Here is a 21,125-nt window from a genome sequence, read left to right on the forward strand (position 1 = left end):
TCTTTCGTATTTACTTTGCGCTTTATTGTAGGCACTCTCTTCTTCTCGCAATTTTTCTGTTTATTCATTCATTTATTAATTATATTCCCCGGCAGTGTTTTTGTTTTTGGTTTTTAATGTATGCGTGTGCCAGCACTCAGACCTTATAGGGCTGTTCCTGGGCTCGTTAAATAAACACGATTGACTGATTGATTATTATTATTGTCATCCAAACTTACGAACACTACAGAAAAGAAAAAAAAGATCAAGGAACACCACGCGCCCCCACCTGAAAAAAAATGAAAAAAAAAAAACATTTTGTACGCATGCGCGAGCAGCTCGTGTAGTGCTATCTCCTCTGTTTAACGCTGAGACAAATGTTAAAGATAGCTGAACGCGTTGACGGCGGGAATCATGCGAACACAAGCAGTCAAAATTTTGTCAATGCTTTGCCGCTCTTTATGAAATTGCACATTGAGCATGAATGAGACGCTCAGTCCCTTTGGCATTGCACTGCTACGTCATTAGTCGCCCTTCACACCCATCCGAAGTTGCAATTGAATACGTAAGCGAAATTAGCACCTACCATGCGCGAGCGCGTTTCCAATCCTTTGGTATCCATCATAGATAACGTTCGCAAAGTTTGCAAAGACAGTGTTTCTTATTCGATTGAAAACAGCTCTGCACTGCAGCGCCGTTGTCGTCGAAAACTATTACAGTTGTGCGTTTTGCATGCATGACTCTCACGTGACGGTAGCTGCCGGCTTCAAGTGTCTCGAAATTCCGACGTGCTTTCGCGCTAATCCTTGTTCACGGAAAGCGGTGTACGCACTTTTCAAGATAGCGCTGCTGCTGACTTGTCTCATGTGCCGGCTGTGGCGCAGCCGTGCAGCAACGAATTCGGGGACTACCATGCCGGACCCTGCGCCAACTACGGCATCTTCCGAAGTGAGTGCAATAATTTTCTGGTCGCTCATTTTATAACATCATTAAACTGCGCTCTGCATTGCACGGCCGCTGTATAGCGACGGCCTTCGCTAAGCGTTGTTTGATATCCTCGTTGGGATAATTTTGCACGGTGATTAGACGACGATTTCGAAGGGCACTGAATTTTTTCCACACGAATTTTCTTTGTGTCGCTCATATACGGCCTAAAGCCTTGACGCAGTTAGTGCTGAAGCATGCGATAAAGCGCGCAGTTTAAGCATCTGAGACTTATCCAGCGCTTCGTGGGAAACAGAAACGCCCTATCCGAACAGGGAAACGGTGATAGGACAGGAAGGTCTTGTAGTTTTACTGCGTAGAAAGCTATACACGCTAAAAAAATATCGTGGCGACATACTCAAATGCTTAAAATCATGATGCATGCGTCAAGGCTTGCGCATATCGAGGGTACGTGCTACAGAGACGAAAAATTTGTGCCTGAGCTAGCTGAGTTAGCTGACTGGCGTTGCGCTGCTGAGCTCGAGGTCGTGGGTTCAATCATGGTCGCGGCGGGTGCATTTCCATGGGGGCGAACTGCAATAATCCCATGTACTTATATTTAGGTGCACGTTAACCTTTTACTTGCCAAATAGTTAAATAATCCGGAGTCCCCCACTACGGCGTGCCTTATAATCGGATCGTGGTTTGGCACGTGAAACCCCATAATTTGATTAATTGTTCATGTTTAATTCCGACGTGGCAGTGCACAGCTACGCGAATTATTAATATCCTGCGAGCGTCGACCACACGGCATGTAAGCGTCTTATAACGGCGAGATAGGCAATATAGTACGCGCAACGATTATTTGGTTATATTGTATAAGGCTACAGATTACAACAGGACTGCAGTTAACATTCTAAAATTATTTCGTGAGGAAGGCCTTGGGCTGCATTGCACAATTAAAAAAATTTCTGACGACAGCCTACTTGAGATTTCTAGATTTGGCTATAAATTTTGCACCAAGACCTGCGTGTTGGCGCTACCAGCCATGATCTGTTCATTAAGCCCTTGCTATTGTTTGATCCAACCATTCTAAGGTCGTAAAGAATGTTATCATCTTTTCTTGCCTGCGCCCTATCCTCTCAAAATCATGCGACCATGGCATGACAATGAGCTTCCAGGAGCAATTATCTAGGCTATTTGCTGCGGGCTACCCAAGATAGTGTATAACTACTGCATGTGACAAGCTCGTGAGGTGGGTAAAACGGAAATGCATGATGATGATGATGATGATGATGATTTATTGGCATCCCCTTTGAAACGGGGCGGCGACAGATAGTCACCTAGCCTGCTTGATTTAATCAGGTATACTATACATGTTCTTTATCTAGCATTTTTGTATACCTCTCATTATTTTTCTTTTTCAAAAATTTACCTTGTACCGCTGCCTATGATTTTAAGAGATCAGGTCGTATCCATCTTTTCCCTGCTTTTTTTCCACCAGTACTCTAATCGTCTCTTGCTGATCTCTACGGCTGATCTGTTTGTTTCCTTCCACTTTAAACCCAAGCGCTTCTGGGAGTTGCACGTTACCTACGGTTCTCGCTAGGTGGATCCCGTCGCATTCCATTAGGATGTGCTGAGTGGTCTCTGGATCTTTACTGCAGCATACACATGTCTCATCTAGTTCCCAATATTTGTTCCGATATGTTTTCGTCCTTAGGCAACCGGCTCGAGCCTCAAATAGCAAGGCACTGCCCTTTGTGTTATCGTACAGATTTTCCCTTCTGATTTCTTTCTTCTCATTCTTGTAAATCTCCATTGTCCTTTTCATTTCCATTCTTTGCATCCAATTCACGGTCTCTATTTCTCTCACTTTCTTTCTGATGACCCCTGGTTGTCTATTTACAGTTTCGATTATCCTGTACTTGGTTGCCAACTTCCTTGACCTCTTCCTCCATTCTGTGTCCACGCTTTTCATGTAGAGATACTTGTGCACTTTAGCCGCCCATTTATTTTCATCCATGTTCCTGAGCCTTTCTTCAAAACTAATTTTGCTTTGTGCTTCTCTGACTTCAAAAGAGGCCCAACCCATGTAACCATGCACTGCCTCATTTGTCGTATTACCGTGTGCTCCCAAAGCCAACCGGCCTACTGATCTTTGGTTAACTTCCAAACCCGCCAATATATCCGATTTTAAGCATATAATGGCATTTGCGAATGTTAGCGCTGGCACCATTACTCCTTTCCAGATTCCACGCACCACCTCATACTTATTGTGGCCCCACAGTGCTCTGTGTTTCATTATTGCTGCATTCCGCTTCCCCTTTATTTTCAGATTATCTTGGTGGTTGCTTGAGTAATTCTTTCCTTCGTTTATGTGTACGCCGAGGTACTTATATTGCTTCACTATGGGTATTACTTGCTGTTGAATTGACACCACGAAGTTACTCGTGTGTTCATTAAAGATCATAATCCCTGATTTCTCTGTGCTAAACTTAAGGCCTAGATTTGTCGCTGCGTTCCCACAGATATTCGCAAGTATCTGTAAATCTTTTTTATTGTCCGCTAGTAGCACAATGTCGTCTGCGTACATCAGTCCAGGGACCTTCTGTTGCACCATTTGTCCATTACGCATGTAGGATAAATCAAAACCTAATTCGCTGTTTTCCAGTCGTCTTTCTATGCCCTTGACGTAAAGCGTGAACAACAATGGTGACAGAGGGCATCCTTGCTTCAATCCTTGGTGAATTCCCACCATTTCATTTCCTTTTCGGCCTTCCCATGCCACTTGTACTTGGTTGTCTCGATATATATCCCTCAGCAGCTCCGCGAAATCGTCTTCTATGCCTTCGTATTGAAGAATATCCCACAACAATTCCCTGTCTACGTTGTCATAAGCTCCTTTAATATCTAGAAATGCTATCCATAAAGGTCTTTTCTGAGCTACTGAAATCTCTATGCACTGAGTTAGTACAAACATATTGTCTTCTAAGCGTCTGCCTGGCCTGAACCCATTCTGTAGTTCCCCCAATACACCGTTTTCCTCCACCCACTGCGACAGTTCTAATTTTATGGCTTGCGTTGTCATTCTATATATCACCGACGTTACTGTAACTGGCCTGTACGAGCTCGTCTTATCCTTATCTCCTTTGCCTTTGTAGATGAGATTCATCTTGCTTTCACGCCATCCAACGGGAGTATTCTTTGTTCTAATAACTTGCTCTATGGCATTAGTCAGCAGTGCCTTGCTTTTTGGACCGAGGTTTTTGATTAGCTGTATTGGGATTTCATCGGGTCCTGCTGCCGTGTTGTTAGGGACATTTTCTGCTGCCTTTTTCCAATAAAAGCTTTCTATGCAAAATTTTGATCTCTCAGGCCTCTCTGTTGTTGCTGGATCTGTTGTCTGAACTACGCTTTTTCTCGTGCCGAAGTTATGCCTGATAACGTCTGTGATGTACCGCAGCGCATCATCGCCTTCATAGATGTTACCGTCTTCATCCCTTATAGCCGTTTGCGAGTTTCTAGTTGGAGCTCCGAGTGCTTTTATATGGTTCCAGAATCTTTTTGGGGCGCCTTTGTCTCTTTTGTGAATGTTATGCACCCAACGTTCACTTGCGCATTTAATTTTCTCTTGCACGAGCTCACTCGCAACCCTTTTCTTTTCTCGGTATGTATTCCATCTAAGGAGCACCTCTTCTTCTTGTAATCCCAACTTTTTGGCTTCTCGATGAACCCTAGATGCCTCTTTACGCTCTTCTATAGCTTGTTTAATTTCCTTGTTCCACCACTTACGTGGTTTCCTCTTTCCGATCCAACAATTGTTTTGCCGTTTCCGCCTTATTTCATGCTGCATAACCTCCACCAGTTCCTTATATTCCCAGACTGCTGTAGGAAAAGCCTCAATTTTCTTCTCTATGTTGTTTTCGATCTGTTATTTGCTCGTCATTCATTTTTAAAAACTCTGAGGCTATTGGTTCATGTTCTGCGCTGGTATCTCGCCCAAACTTTAATGCTAAACGTCTATGATCGCTTCCCAGGCTATTTTTTCCATTTTCGTCTATTATCATTTGGTCTAGTTGTTCGTAGACCATTTTTGAGACTAAGGCGTAGTCAATACATGACTGCCTGTTTCCGCATTGCCACGTTACCTGTCCATGACACTTATTCTCCCTGTTAACTACTATAAGGTTCTGTTCATCACACAAATCCAGCACTAGAGAGCCGTTGTAATCAGTATATCCGTCTAAATCGTCCATGTGCGCGTTCATATCTCCCACTAATATCACCTGGCCCGAGTTACTGAACTCATCGCTTCTAATGCAATCGACCAATTCCTTATTTTTTCTCTGCTATCACTACCTGTCCATAGGTAAGCTACTCCCAGCCACGTCTTTTTACCTTGCCATGTACCACTAATCCATAAATGCTCTTTACATGTCTCGTTTACCCTTCGCCACTTCAGACCTCGCCTAATTAGTACGCCTACGCCTCCGCCTTTCCTTGACCCGGTCATTCTGTTGCACCCTTCCCATACAAGGTTGTCAATAACAGGCGGCTGCTCCAAATCTCGTAGATGCGTTTGGGTCAAGGCGTACGCGCTAATCGCTTCATCATTCAGTTGCGTTTGAATTTCCAGCCATTTTTCCTGCTTGCGACCACCCTGCATGTTAATGTAGCAAATTTTACCTTCTCTATTCTTATCCTTTCTGCATCTTTTCCTGACTCCTGGTCGCCTAATTCTGCCCTTTACTGGTGTTTCGCTATGTTCAATACTCAATCCTGCTTCCTGATTGCCTGGGGCCCGCCTAAAAAAGCTAAAGCTCGTGCCGCGAATCGACGTCCGACCGGTGTTGCTACACTTTCACTAAAATGTATCCCGTCACACACAAAAGCGCCTTCGCGGCCTGCTCGGTGCACTTCTCGGTTGATGTCAATGACCGTAAAATTCATTGCTTTAGCTAGAGTCCAAATTTCCCTGTTTACTGCTAGAACTGCCCTTTCAATTTTATAACCCTGCCTTTCAACCTCTGGCACCGTGCACACCGCGATTTGTACTTCCTTTGAAACATTCCGCAGGTCGGTGACCCCTTTGGCTGAAAAAGTACAAGAGCGTCGCCATGAAAGGAAGCCGATTGTTCATTCCATGCATACACAAGTTGTCGCGTAATTTGATGAATATTGTAAACAATTAGTGTTGACGCAGTGTTTTCTTTCACCGGTTAAGTTGTCTAGGCTTTATTATCTTATTAGAATCAATCTATGAGCTGAGGATAGTGAGGTGAGCGGATGTGGCGTCAGCGATGCGCATTCATTTCTCCCATGCTCAGTTGTTGTTGTATACCAGCTGCCGTTATTTTGTGGGAAAATGTACGCCGGTCCGAGCGGCAGATGCGTTACTCTGAGATTAAAAGAGAACAAGTATGCTCTGATCTTACTCCAACTTAGCGGTCCATTGCACAAAGTGTGGCAGTGCTCTCTTAGGTCAGATTCTCGCCCGCAGTCCTAATCAACCTAACCGTTAGATAAGATGTATGAGATGTCTCCCAGCTCGTCGAAGGGATTTGATGTCGTTTCCAAGAGATTAGTATAGTTGCTTTGATGCTGTGTTCTTTTAGCAATGTAGCAAAATGTGGCATTAGCAGCAAAATGTGATGCTAGAGAGGTAAGTGACCGATCAGCAGTGTTAAATGGTCAGGCATGATGTACGCTGAACGTGCTATGAAAACTAAAAAAAAAAAAAAAAAATCGTGATAACATTGTGTGGTTGAGTGCCAGGTCCCATGTTTACTTGATATTCTTTCACGTACAATATGGAAATTATCTGTTTTTCGCATAACGATGCAGTTTTATGGGAGTATATTATAGGTCACTGCAATCAGTGTTTGAATACCAGATAACTGACCAAACTCTAGCGGAGCACCTCGATTTAATGCGTACCGCCGACCGCTCGTTCACAGGTCTTCGGCAGTTATCAAATTTCTAGAGCACACAGCAGAATGGTGGGCAAAAAGTCGTGACAAAGTTGGAAAGAAACATAGACGAAAGTACGTAATAGTGATGTGCCACAATGCATTCTGACATGTCTAGGAAAATGAACTTCTGAAATTCCATTATGCCACTAACGATAAGAGCGGCACGTCACGAACTCCGCTCAGCCCCTGCACGTTAATCGGTTCGGCGTCAGTCTCAATAACAAGGAACACGATGAACACCCGACTTTTGATGCAGTGTTCTTTCTTTCCGTCGGTCTTGGGTAACGCGCATAGTTCACGGGCAAGATTTGTCCAACGATGCAAACAGGTGCTACCGTGTAACAAAAACAGGCGATAACTTTGGCCGAATACTTTTTGTATTCTCTTAAATATGCTTTTTTAGAAACCATGTCTTATTTCGAAACTAAAACAATGAGAATTTTGGGCTTTTGAACTGGAGCGCTAAAGAGACAAGGACAGCCAAGGGGACGCACCACGGCTGCCTTAATAAGTTTTCGTGCGTATCTTTTGCGATCAATAGACTGTTTTAATTCTTACACTGACAAATGGGCGTATTGCGTATGGTTCCATGTCATGCAAATGTGCATTCTAAAAAATTAGTTCCATAATGTTAAACAAAATTAACATTGAATTCTTACATTGAAAAGAGATCGAGATTCTTTGCAGGAAAAAGTTTAACGCATGATTGATGATAGCGAAATATGATAGTGTGGTGCAGCTACTCTTCGAAAGTAACCGCGTGGCTGTGGAAATAATGAATAATATCTTCAATTATGTAGAACTGAGTGAGATGATTTCGGGGGAAACGTAGAACCTGCGCTATTCTATACCGATTTTCATGAGGTTTATTGTATTTAAGAGAAAAAGTTAAAATCTAGCGGCTATAGGAAGCAAGGCCCATATTCACTAAAAAGTATTACGCTTGAACCATTCATAAGAGTAAAGTCTAGCCAATCTGGGCGCTGGGCGTATCAGCAACGGCGGCCGATCAGTTGTAGAGGGCACTTACGAACGAAAAGATTCGTGAATTGGGCCCCAGATATTTATTTAGCCCTTCACATTTTTAGAACATTTGCTCGACTATCGTGTTTCCAACTCCATAACTCCGCAACGAAAGATTATATATATCAACCTATTAAAATTTAGGAAGACATTTGCCCATGTGTTAAAAAAAACCTATCTGTTTGCATGTAAATAGAACGTGTGCTCCAAAGCACTGTCTCATACATACGTGTCATCAGAAATCTGGCAATACTCATTTGTACTATTTCGTTATATTTTGCTAATTGCTTACTTGTACGTAAATATGTCTGGTGTTTCTTGACACAAATTGGCGTACATCTAACACATGCATACTGACCAAAAATGGCGCTAAACAACAAGGGACGAGAAATAAACACGATACAAGCGCAGACTAGCAACTGTAGTTTATTTTCAGAAACACAAATATATACCATGGCACAAACACGTGTAAAATCTTAAGTATTAGTGGCTAAATAATCAATTTGTAGTTTATGCAGCATCCCAAATGGCCTCGCGACGCACATGTCACCGGACTTGTGAATAAAGAATGCGCAATTCCTACATGACTGCTGGTATCTCTACTGAATCAAGTGTATTTTCATAATGTATGAAAGCCATATAGAGAGGTTGATTGTACTCCACAAATTTCTCAATTACCTCATTGATGGCATAGATGCAATCCATTGTAGTTTATCCCTTCCAGAAGCCAGCTTGTTCTCTTGGTTGACTGTTCTATGGGAAATTACCTTGGTGAATATTTCATTCACCACTGAAAGCAGGCTAATGGGCCTATAATTCTTGAAATCTTTAACGTTTCCCATCTTATGGATTAGCATATAGTTAGCATTCTTCCAGCTCTGTGGTACACCTGAAGTCGTGAGACATTGCGTATAAAGAGCCTCAAGCTTTTCAAGCATATCTCCTCCCTCGTTGATTAAAGCGACTGTTATTTCATCTTCTCCTGCCGATTTTCCCCGCGACATATCTTGCAAGGCCCTTCTAACTTCATCGCTGGTTATATAAGGAGCCTCTGTATCCGGTTCATCACTGCTTCGGATGAAGATTGCATGGTTGCTTTGGGTACTCTACAGGTCAGCATAGAATTATGCTGCTTTTACAACGCCATAGAAATTGCTGATGACATTACCCTGCTTACCCTTAACTGCATACATCTTGCCCTATCCTGTGCCGAGTTTTCTTTTGATTTCACGCTGCGGCCGTTCTTTACTGCTTCCTCAATTTTCCGACGTTATAATTTCTAATATCACTAACTTTCTTCTTGCTTATCAGCTTTGAAAGTTGAGCGAATTCTATCTGATTTCTAAAGTTACACTTCCATGCTTTGCAGTTTCTTTATTAGGTCCTTTGCTATTTAGGACAGCTTACCTGCTGTTTGCTATGGCGCCTTACCGCCCACTTCAATAATACATGAAATAATGTAATGCATTTTATTTGCCGTATTGTGACTGAGCCGCTTGTATCAGAGGCACCAGAACATGTTTACTTAAGTTTATGTACGGATAACATATTTGACATTGAATACGCAACCACCCGCTCAAGAAATTTTGAGGTTGAGCATTCGATCTCACTTATGAGGTTGAGGTGAGATCGATGGAGGCTGCTTAAAGTTGAGGTGAGGTCTCACAAGCGCACTAATCTAATTAGAAGTTGAGGTGAGGTCAAAGATTTTGAGGTCGTTTGCCCGCCTTTGCTACCTAGCTACCTGGGTATCGCAAGAAATGAGGTGGCAGACAGATTTACTGCAGCGGACGAATAGCTACTGTGATCCCCGTTGCATTCACCTCAGCCGCCGCCAAGAATGTACTACACGTCCTGCGTCACGAACTCTGCAAGGACATGTGGTTTGGTGAACAGGCAAAGTCTTCACTCCTGTACAGAGAGAGAAACGAGAAGGGAAAGGTAGGCAGGTTAACCAAGGACGTGCCCGGTTGGCTACCCTACGCTTGGGGAGAGGGAAAGGGGAAGAATAGATAAGGAGCGAGAAAAAAATTAAGAGTCAGTCATTCAGAGTCAGTCGCAGAGGAAGGTCCACTGTCACAAGCACTCATACAGTCCAGTCGCCTTCAAGAAGTGCAGAACTTTTGTGGCCTTTCGCATGCAAGAATGCGTAGGCCATGGTACCAGGATCTTTTCCTCTGAGAGCACTCTGCTATCTAATATGCTGAGTTGAGCTTGTAGAGCCCGTCGTTAAGCGTCAAAGGATGGGCAATGACACAGAAGGTGCTCTAGAGTCTCATCGCACCCACACAAATTGCATGCCGCACTGTTAGCCATTCCTGTTAGGAATTAATAGCAATTTGTAAATGCTACGCCCAACCACACGCGACACAGTAAAGTTGCTTCGCGACGGGAGAGTCCAGGTGGCAGGTGAAGTCTCAAGTTAGGGTCGAGAGAGTGCAAGCGTGAGTTGCTGAAACATGGTGCATTCCATCTTTGAAGTGTGTGGCGAGCAAGTGATTAAAGTTGCCCCGCAGCGTCCGTTCTTGAGAGCGGTGTAGGTACTCGCTGATAGCCGAGCGAGCAGCTTAATCTGCGCTGTCGTTGGCGACAATTCCGTAGTGGCTCGATTGTACAGAGTTGACCCATTCCTTTATGGTTCTCACCGAGCCAAAAGATTGACCGCACGTTCGACATGTTCTTCAATTATCTACGTTTAGACGTAACTTCTCGAGGTTCTAGTTTCTGTGACCACCTCAGCGCTTAAATAGAGCATATTATCACAGAATGCCCTCAATATTACCAACAGTGGGTTCTGCATGATCCTTGTCTTAACAGACGCCTTCTCACAGCAAGCAAAGTGATGGGATCGGGGTCAGGCCCTGATAAGCAAATTGCCCGTCACCATTTTTAGTGGCACATAATTGGTAAACTGCCTATGACTGGCATTAGTTGATTTGTCTGTTCTGCACAGTTCGGGCGCTCTAGAAGCTCTGGTAGACACACGTCCCGAGTGGGAGCACCGAACAACAGCCGGTCATAGTTTTGAATGCTGCATGAATTATTAAGAAGCACCTCACGACCTTACAATGTGGATGAACCCACCTCTTTAGCTGTACTATAAGCACTGCCCAGGCGTAGCTTTTTCGAGTCTAACTGGGTTTAATTTCCGCGTTTGCATATGTTTTGTTTCTTCTGATTCGTTAATTTTACATTTTGCCTGTTCATTCTGCTTGCTTTTAGTTAACGATCAACCATGAGACCCCTGCCGGAACTTCATGCTCTCATACCGGGCACTTCAATAGAAAAAAAGAAAAATCGGGATTATATTATTATATACGCTTGTACGTGTGCTATAGTATGTTTTGAATGTTAGAGCCGGAAGTATGTGCTTAACAGTCATATTCAAGTGACATCTGCGCAACCCGAATAAAAGCAAATCACACCAACAATGCAAATTATGATTTTTTTGTTGTTCTCGATTCAGGTACAGAGCCAAACTACCAACGTTGCTTCGGTGGAGTTCAGCCACCTTTTACATGAAACAGACGTCAGCGTGTTCGAGTCTGCTGAGCGTGTTCTGCAGATCTTGCAACTCGCCGATGAGCGGTTCCGTGGAAACGACGCCCTTCCTTCTCTTACGGCCCCATGCAACGGCGATGGCGAGCGTACTCGGTGTTGGGCACTCAACTACCAGCAACGGTGGAACCAGCTATTGAACGATCGCGGCGTCGAATTGATAGAGCTTCCCGAGAACGCATTCTTCTGCCGCACCCTGGGAAGCATTTCCGAAGAGCTTCGAACTTCTGAAGACATCCAGACACTCACCTTGTGCTTGTGGTTACTGCGCCAGCACCAATGTGTACGTGGCGTGAGCATGACCGCGTGCGTTGTAACGTCGCAACACTCTGCAATGTTCTGGAAGCTTTTTCAGCTAAGTAAGCGTATTACGTTGGTCGAGCTCCGAAATGTCGAGCATAACGTAGAGAGCCTCTCTATTCGCAGCTTGTTCCGGGACACCTCGGAGCATCTAATCGAGCTCGTGCTAGCTGATTTCTCTTTCTCTGAGTCAGACGCAAGTGACCTGGCAGCCCTCTTGGACCGCAGCAGGAGTCTCAGTAGACTAGTCCTGATAAATCTGAACGTTGAGGCACACTCACTGGACTCGATTGTCGCAATAATCAAAGATCACGATCGACTCGAAGAGGTAGAACTGACAGAACGTCGAACGTCGACCGCAAGTAACACCGTTGCTCGACTGCTTGAAGCTCGCATCACGAAACTGCACTTGAATGTAGACTGCATCTGGGAAGCAGCTTTGCATGCCCTGGCCACGAAACTAACGCTCGCTGAACTCACGATCACCTCGCGCTCGACGTTCCTTTCCGCTCTGAGTCCACTGGCGCTCGCAGTGGCCACTAGCGAAACGCTTAAATGCCTCGAGCTTATCTTGGACGCACCATGCACAGTAGCCAACGAAAGTTACCCCGACTGGGAAGACCTTGCAGCCATTATCACGCAATGCCATGCGCTTCGCACGCTTAGAATAAATGTGCCTTCTTTGGTAGATGCGGCTCCGGCGGCCATGTCAGATGCAATTGCAGGGAATCGGTCGCTGCAAGAACTTCACTTTGATGGTTGTGTGATTCCTTGCCACAGCGCGCTGGTTATGTTAGAGGGTCTATCGCGCAACTCGACACTACAGCTACTGGGCATTATGAATACAGATGGCGTTGATGCGGAGTATGAGCACTTGCTATGGTTCATGATGAAGAACTCTTTGTGCCATAGGGTTTCCGTTCGTTACGAGGGTTGTCAAGCTAAGCTGTTGGCGAAAGCCATAGGAAACGATGGAATGCGATTTCGCAATTTTAAATTTTTTTGCAGATACGCTCCGGAAGCGAACGTTGTGTTTCAGGCTCTTCCTTGCCTCAAGGATACTCTGACTACCCTGTCCATCGATAGCAATGAAGAAATATGTGACACGGGCGCCGAGTCCCTAGCCAAACTTTTCAGTGACAGTCTGATTCTAGAGAATGTCGAGCTCGACTTTCCCTCAACTCCCGACACTTCACTGGTTTTACTCCAAGGTCTTGCACAATCTCGCTCCATCACGTCCCTCACCTTGATCGGCTGGGCGATCGGTGGGGCTGACGACGCAGTGCCACTCGCCTTTGAAGACCTGCTCCGCGTCAACTCGAGCATCATGGAACTGATTCTTGTGCAAGGCGATTCGGGAGACCTTGACATTCTCCAGAAGCACCTTGCGATAGGATTGGTCGAAAATCATAGCGTCTCAGAGCTGAGCATCTTGTACGGTCCCGGCGTTCTCGTGTTACGGGACACGGCTATCATGCAATCGCTCCGCGTCAACCGCACGATGGCGTCGCTTGCTGCCAGGTTGCTTTTGGGTGGGAGGCTTAGCAGAGGGGCTGTGCATTCTCTGGAGCGAGTAATATCGTGTGATTCAATGATGCCGATTTTACGATCTCAGGTGAAATTGAGCAATGACGTCATCAATGAGAAGCTCACAGAAGTACTGTCTAAGATCCAAAGCGAACTTTTCAAGGTGGAGTGTCTGAATAAGCAACGCGCATGTCGCTCCCCGCCGCGTCATGATCATAACAGCCAGCACTACGAACTCAGAAATATTCTTCTCAGTGAGATTGGCAAATACCTCAACCTTTCCGACGTTCCTTTAAAGCTGTGATAGTACAAGTTCTGCTGTGTGTTTTGTACTACATGAGCTGTAATTTTTTTTACCGTTACCTAATTAGCTCTATACATTGTTCGAGAAAACGTAACTTTTCTTTCCTGTGGTAAAAAAAAACATTTTTTGCACATAATCAGTGTCAAATGGTTCATTGGTTCGGTCTTTAATTATCATGCCATATCTTACTGTATGGAAATAAAAGGGTACGCTGTGGTGCTGCTATTAAAGTGATTAATTTAAAAACACCAAGAAATACTGTCATTACTGGGAATGAACCATCTGAAACGTGGTGACGACTGCATCTGTGCGCCACACAAAAGCCTCGCATTGGAACTTTCCATTGAGTTTTAGGCTGTATATAATTGGTTTTACCTCGCCCGAATATTTCATTACGGTTGTGGTATACTCAAAACCACATTCACAAAACTCGGAAATCTGATTGTTATAACCGATTATCGTTACCACTAGATCGATCCCAAAACTGTTGTTCTAGAGGGTTTGTAGATTCGCGCAGGCGTGTGCCGCTAGTTCCGCTATCTTGGATGGGCCAGTGTGTCGTAAGAGTAAACCTTAAAAAAAAAAATTTCGTCCTACGGATATGTTTTCGGCCAAAACGCCCCACTGTAAAGAAAAAAAAAAACTGCATGGTTGTAATTAGCGCAGAGCCAAAACCTTAATTTTAGAGTGTAAATAATAGATGAAATGTATTAGGCTATATTCAATCCAATAAACATTCAAAATGTGTGGTTCTGTGACAGCCAGAGCTTGGCATCACACTCTCCAAATCGCGAAGCGCCCATAGGTTGCGAAAACCTGTCTGTGCATGCGCAAGTTTGTCGAACTTGCTTTTTCATCGCTGTGGGATATTTATACATATCTCTTTAGTGTTAATAAATAAGTTGAAAATAATAATTATAACCACTCTGCATGTCTTATTTGTGCGTTTCTCTCTCCCTCATACGTATCACGCGCTGTGGTTCCCCTCATGCAAGACCATCTATAGCCCGGATTGGCGTTTTCGTCAAGACCTCAGCCCATATCGGGATCATGTGCTCAGACGAATGTATTTTATGTTTCCCCAGATGGGCTCCGAGGTTCTCAAATCAATCAATCAATCAATCCTAATTAATACAACAATAAGGGAATACAATTCAACTGAATATGCAGAAGGAGGTCCCATGGTTACAAACCGGCTGTTTCAAACGCTGCATGAGGATATTTCATTCAATTTACAAAGAGTATTATATTTTTATATGTGGTTTATTTTTTTATAGCGCCAACGCAATAAAAAGTTGTTCTTAGTGATGTGGATGATCGATAAATATGATCTTTATTGTGTGATGATTGTGAGGAGTGGACTGTGGTACATTCACTTTTAGATAACTGCAGTCGAAAAGTCTTGCCTGATGCACTTGTATCTTGAGAGCCTCCGTTTATGCTTCTACGTGAGTTATATTTACGGTGACGCCGTAACAAGGCAGTCAAGCATAATGCTGTTCTTGCGCAATCACCCTGCTCCATTAGCATGTTCAGGAGGAGCTTTCGGATAAAAACAAGCGCTGTCACAGCATATTTGCTAAAAGGCTTCTGTTCTCTGGCGACTTTGGCTCATGCTTTGGTGTCAGCTTTGCGTCACTCCACCTTGGCCAGTTTATCCCAGTGTTTCGCAGCGTTACAGCTCATTCTTGCTCTTTATGTAAAAAGAAAATTTGTAAACATTGTGGAGAGTCTTGAACACAAATGGATCAATTGTTTGAAGTAATGTAAACATTTCGTTAGCTGAAAACACTGCGTTTCAGAGAGATTGCGAGAAGCAGGGAGGCTAACCAGTCGCACATCCGGTTTGCTGTCCTGCATTGGGGGAAAGGAAAAAGAGACGGGAAGAGAGAGAGAAAAGAACTAGTTGCGGGCAAACTTGAAGATGTCTGTAAACCAAGTCTGTAAACGGTTGGAGACCTGTCAATTTTAGGTGCTTGAACAACAGCTTTGTTGCTTTATGCGCCAGCAAAGCGCACGACCATGGTCCAGGGATGTTCGCTTTGGAAAACCGTTTTGAGTCTAGCCCGCTTATTGCTGTCCAGAGAGAAGGGCGCTCGTAATGGCAACAAAGGCACAGCAGATGTTCAATAGTCTCCTCAGTGCCGCAAAAGTCGCCCATTCCAATGCGGAACGCGTAAGCTTTTGTGAATGCCACTCCGATTCAGAGGTGGCATAACAATAACAATGTCGCATCGAAGCGGGAAAGCGTGATGGCAGTTGGAGCTTAAGAAGGATCCAGTTTACGTGGATACTTCGAGAGACTAGGAGACGACCAATAAGTGTGCGTCATGGTTCGGGCCAGAAGATATTTTTCTTGCTGCGTTGGTCCTGAATCGGGAGATCGGAACCGTTCGGGTCGTTTTACAGTAGTACCGGCCAGCCTTGTCGACGATGTCAGTACCGGCATGCCCTGGTAGCGACTGAAATATGTCGTGCGCTTTATTGAGAGCTTGATGGTCATCCTTTCTTATCGTCCTGTACCGATTGTTCATTAACACTGTGTATGTAATGGTAGCATGGTGTCGCGGATAGCGCGAATAACTGTGAAAACAATGGCTTTTCCTTTTACTTCACGCTTTCACGTGAAATGAATGAGCACTGCTAGCAACGACGCCCGAATAATGAAGTACTACGATTTACTTTATAGTTACGCCACACCTTTCCCAAATGCCATCTGCCCATAGTGTAACTTGCGTTCTCCTGCAAAGCACTGCTATATTAATTTTCGGGTCTCGAAATCTAGTATACATACACAAGCCGCTGACCTTGACTGTGCACCCTTGTACTGTAGTTATTTCTAGTTTCGCTGACAGCGTCTTCCTGTTACCTTCTTTTTGTCCGAACAAATGATAGTGTATATGATTTAGCTATACTCCTGCCGTTTCTTGGGCATTTTCGTTCATTCCGAATTCTATTGCGGCGTCGTTAATAAAACGGGCTCGCGCGTAGCTTCGAAGATCGCGCGCGCGAGGCAGTGGGGGCGCGTAACCATGGCAACACCGAGTGTTGTAGACTGGCAGCCGGAGCGTGGCATGGCGCCGACGGAGTACCGCTGTCCGATCTGTCAGAAGACCAGCAAGAGCTTCCGGTCACTGCTGCATCACGTGCAGTGGTGGCATGGCTTTTGTCGGGATGGCCCGCCGACTCCGCAGCCACGCGGCGAAAGCGATGTGAGCCAGCGTTTCTGTTCTGTCGTAGAGCTTGCCCCAAAACGCTTTGTCTTGTGCACCTCGCTCGTTCCGAAACGCCCAACGATTGAGCCTTAAAAATAAATAAAAAGAAAAAGCAAATTTCACAGCACATATAAGCGTATAAAATTGCTTCGGAAAACTTATTCTTGTAGTGTTTTTATAAAAAAGATCTTGTCTCATAGAAAACTACTGAACTATTTATTGCTTTGATATAGTGCTCTATAGTTCCGAAGAAGACGACGACGAACTGGCCCCTGGGGGAGCTCTTATATATATTACTCAGCCTCGCAATTGCTTTTGTAAATGTACCGTGCAGATAGTCTGCTGTGTAATAAGTGCTTCATTTGTGCAACAATACAAAGCACTTTTGCGGGATTTTCTGTATTTTCTGTATTTATAATCGAAGAAAAAGTACAATGTTGCTCCTGTCGCTATATTTTCTTTCTAGAAATGCATGCTTACTTCACAATTGATTTAATTGCTTCTATGGGAAATAATTTATTGACTTATTTTAGATACTTCAGTACCCGACGAAAACGAAATGCACGATAAAAGAACGCGTAAGGAAGGGGCAAATGTTTTCATTTGTACCGTGTATTCAGCCATAAATTTCGCAGTGAGGTGACCCCATTAAAAGTAAAATTGTATGGTCGTACATAACCAAATTTATTTCAAACAAGCCAGTCGGAAATAGCTTCGTCACAAGTGAAAACAAAAAATAAGTCAGAGTTTGGGTCACCATCTCGGTGCCGTACGACGTCTTCACTGCGCTGTAGTAGTTGATGCAGCGAAGACGCAGTTTCGAGGGATGGCTGGGAACGGAGCCAGTACCCCCCCCCTCTCACTCTGATTATTCCGCCTTTCAGAACATTCCCAACTACAACCTGGTGAGAAAACGAGACGCCTACGTACGTGAACAGGCCAAGCTGCGTGCCAAGATCGACGAATTCTTTCACCGCACCGAAGCTAGAATGACGTTGGATCACGACGCTGCAGGGCCGCGTTTTCACTGCAGAGAAGGGCCGCCTCCAGCAGCCGTTTATGAAGAATTTTGGCCCCGCACAATTTTCAAAGAGGAACTGTCTCCGGACAACACCGTGGTGTATGCTCGCGACGTTAGCTGTCGGAAAAAAGACAGAGCCATCGACCAAGCCACCGAAGCCGCTTCCTACCAGAGCTCCGGGCCATTCACAATCCCCAAAGACGCCTACTCAGCCGCTGGGAACACGGCTGATGGTGTCAGCTACCATGTCAAATCAAAGGCCGTCACTCGAGCCGTGCAGACTAATCCACGTCCGACACGACGTGCAGGAAAGCACCGGGTGACGTTTGCATTTGACGGTCCGGTAACGGTGCAGTCAAAACCTCCGTGTAGACCTCCAAGATACACGCGCCGTATAGGTAAGAAGTGTGTGGGAAGGACAAAATGACACCGTATGAAAAATGGCGGGGTGATGTGCAATTCCCTCAACCCATCGTTTCCATGTCGCTTTTGCAACATGGCTCCCTAAGCAAATATCAAGCAGGTGTTTCCAGAGGGTCATGGTTGCATGCGCGCCGCATATGAAGAGAACAACAATCATAATGATACTGTCATATTATTATAAAGTGTTATCACTTACAACAATGTGATTGTATGACTGTGGTTATAACGTGCCTCCGGTGAACAAAACCACAATTATAATTTTATATTTTTACCAATAACACTTAATAGCCTTTATTATTAAAGTAGTGCTTAGCTACGCTTATTTGCGCAGAGACAACTAACCGTCGAAGGTTCACGTATTATTCACTCGCCACATACTAGTTCATCGATACTCGCAAAGGCACGCGTATTAGTCTGGTAGCAGTAAAGATCTGATGAATAGGGCTGAAAACTGGGCGACTTGGTCATAATTTACGATTAAGCTGCAGTGCCTTCAAAGACGAGTGGACTTTTTGCCCATTTTCTCCTTATTCGCCAGTGTTTGTCGTTGTGGGTGCTGCGCAGGTTATGAAGCAGTAAACAATGTTTTTAAATGTGATGTTCAAGCATTTACAGTGTCAGCTCATGCCAGCTGCATTATTTTGTAATATAGAAAAGGTATTGGAATCAATCATCAAATATCTGTCTACCGAGGACCTGCTGGTTTGCCGTCGGGTGTGCCGGGCTTGGAAACGCATCATTGAGAGACCCCAGCACTGGCTTCACATTAAACTCAAGCATGCAATCGTCTCCACCCAGGTAAATACATATATAATTTCATCTTTTCAGGTACCCATCAGAGCCATTTCTTCTTCTTTCTGGGGTTTTACGTGCCAAAACCAGTTCTGATTATGAGGCACGCCTCAGTGGAGGGCTGATACTGAACGTCCGACAGGCGGATCCTTAAGACAGCAATGTTTTAGCACGTCACGGCTGTCAGCAACCCAAATAGTGGCATCAAAAAAAAAAAAAGTTCAGCATGACATCCGCGATGACAGCTGTGACATTCCGGTCTCCTCGCGCAGGGGTAGCACATGGGATTTTCTCTAATTAATATCCTTGCATTTTATTATTTCTGTTCTATCGCTCCATATGGGTGCTTTAGAACAGTTTCGTTTAGGCCAAGAGTGATGCATCCAGCGCCGAGTAAATGATCTTGTTGGCACAAATTTTCCCAAAAACGAGCCTCGGGGCGAAATTATGCTCTTTTTCGTAGTATTTTTTGCAGGGGCTGCAATATTTTCGGTTCTGCATGGCGACACTGCGTTATACAAAGCCACAGGCGATGTTTTGTACACACAGATGCCAGGTCAGTTTTTTTTTTTTTCGGCGAATAGTATAAATTTTATGACACTGCTCCGCATAGTCGCCTAGAATATCGAAACCTCTTTTTTGTCTTTCTGGAACGCATACGCAATGTGATGAAAACGTACTTCAAAGCGGCAAAAAAAGAAAAAACTGTTCACATAGTTGCGAGTTCGTTTTCTCTCTCTCTCTCTCTCTCTCTCTCTTTTTTCTTCGTTCACGCACACGAGGTAAGTTTTATACGCTATCGCGCCGCGCTTCTCGTTTCAGATTTTCAGCGAAATGGCAAGATGGTGCTCAGCCGTGCAGAGCATATCGCTTGAAGGTATCTCTTCATTTTTTTTTCTGATATACCTATAGTCAAAATATTTACATCCGCTTCAATTTGTCCGTGGTATCGCAGCCAGGGATACTGCGCACACGCAGCCTCATCTTTCTGTTCTCTTTTTACAGCCCTCAAAGCGGCTTTGGGGGATCTCAAGCAAGCGCCAACCGACGCTAGGTGCGCATCGAGCTTTCAGTGCAACAATACGCACGCACGCAGTACGCGCGAATGGTGCCTGATATGGTTCGTTAGTCATTATATCCCCGTGAGACTTCTGGTACATTATAATGCACATTCCTTCAATCGTTTTCAAAACTAAATCGGAAACGAATACGTAAAATATTCATTCTTGATATTGATACATGCATATTGCGTCAAAGTCATGCAGAAGTGTGTGATGTTTAATCATATTCTTGCCGTCAACTTTCGAGAAAATTCACACCACTTTGGTCTAGGTCGTTGTGCTCGTGTTCTACACCCATGTGTTCACTTTAACAGCGAACTACGTTTTACATGGGGATGCTGCCTTCAGAATCTAACCAGGTTGGGTATTTAAAAAAAAGTGTGATTTTCATGTTTGCAACGTGCCACTCGTTAATGAGAATCGACTTGAAAAGCGATGATGTCCCCGAGTTTTATTTGAGTCTTATGAGGATATAGCAGAGCCAGACCTCTCAATGTAAACGTAAAGATGATAACCAAACCTCGACGCGGAAATAGAGAAATGAGTATAATGCTAGTAATGTCTTCACAGCTTTCCAAGTTGCTTCCATTCTGCAGGGCTCACCTTGAGCACGGTTTGGAGAAGCTCCTGAAGGCTTGTTCCAATACGCTGAAGGTGCTTACAATCATCGGCTGCGACAATGTGCTTACAGACAGGCAAGTTTTTTGGTAAAAATCACTGCATATTTTCGTTATGAAAAGCCTCATATGTAAGAGCACGGCCGCTGGATAAAAAAAAAAAAAAGTGCGGCCTGCCCCGTCAGGCGGGCTGCAATTCATCCCAGCCGTATAGTTGCATTCGCGGCCGCTTGGCTGACCCGAACGGCGCTACTTGCGCGGGATGGGACGCGTCGGCTTCCCTGGGCGACGGCGTTCCCCGCATGATTGATTGATTCATTCATTCATTCATTGAATAGATTAGCTGATTGATTCGTTGATTGATTGATTTATTGATTGATTGGTCGATTGGATTTAACGTCACAAC

The 21,125-nt window shown here is 44.5% G+C and overlaps 1 protein-coding gene and 1 long non-coding RNA gene across 2 annotated transcripts; both read left to right on the top strand.

The window, feature by feature from the left end:
• The first annotated feature begins 358 nt into the window (after positions 1-358).
• LOC125944415 (uncharacterized) lies at positions 359-14,496 on the top strand. The gene is made up of 2 exons (XM_049664872.1): positions 359-927; positions 11,368-14,496. The coding sequence occupies exons 1-2, from the start codon at positions 712-714 to the stop codon at positions 13,588-13,590; spliced, it is 2,439 nt and encodes an 812-aa protein (XP_049520829.1). The 5' UTR covers positions 359-711; the 3' UTR covers positions 13,591-14,496.
• Positions 14,497-19,860: 5,364 nt separating this feature from the next.
• On the top strand, positions 19,861-20,798 carry LOC119455856 (uncharacterized). The gene is made up of 3 exons (XR_007466212.1): positions 19,861-19,918; positions 20,047-20,095; positions 20,699-20,798. It is a non-coding gene; the product is annotated as an uncharacterized LOC119455856 (long non-coding RNA).
• The last annotated feature ends 327 nt before the right edge of the window (positions 20,799-21,125 follow it).

This window comes from Dermacentor silvarum, chromosome 1 (genome assembly GCF_013339745.2).
Source record: "Dermacentor silvarum isolate Dsil-2018 chromosome 1, BIME_Dsil_1.4, whole genome shotgun sequence".
NCBI lineage: Eukaryota > Metazoa > Arthropoda > Arachnida > Ixodida > Ixodidae > Dermacentor > Dermacentor silvarum.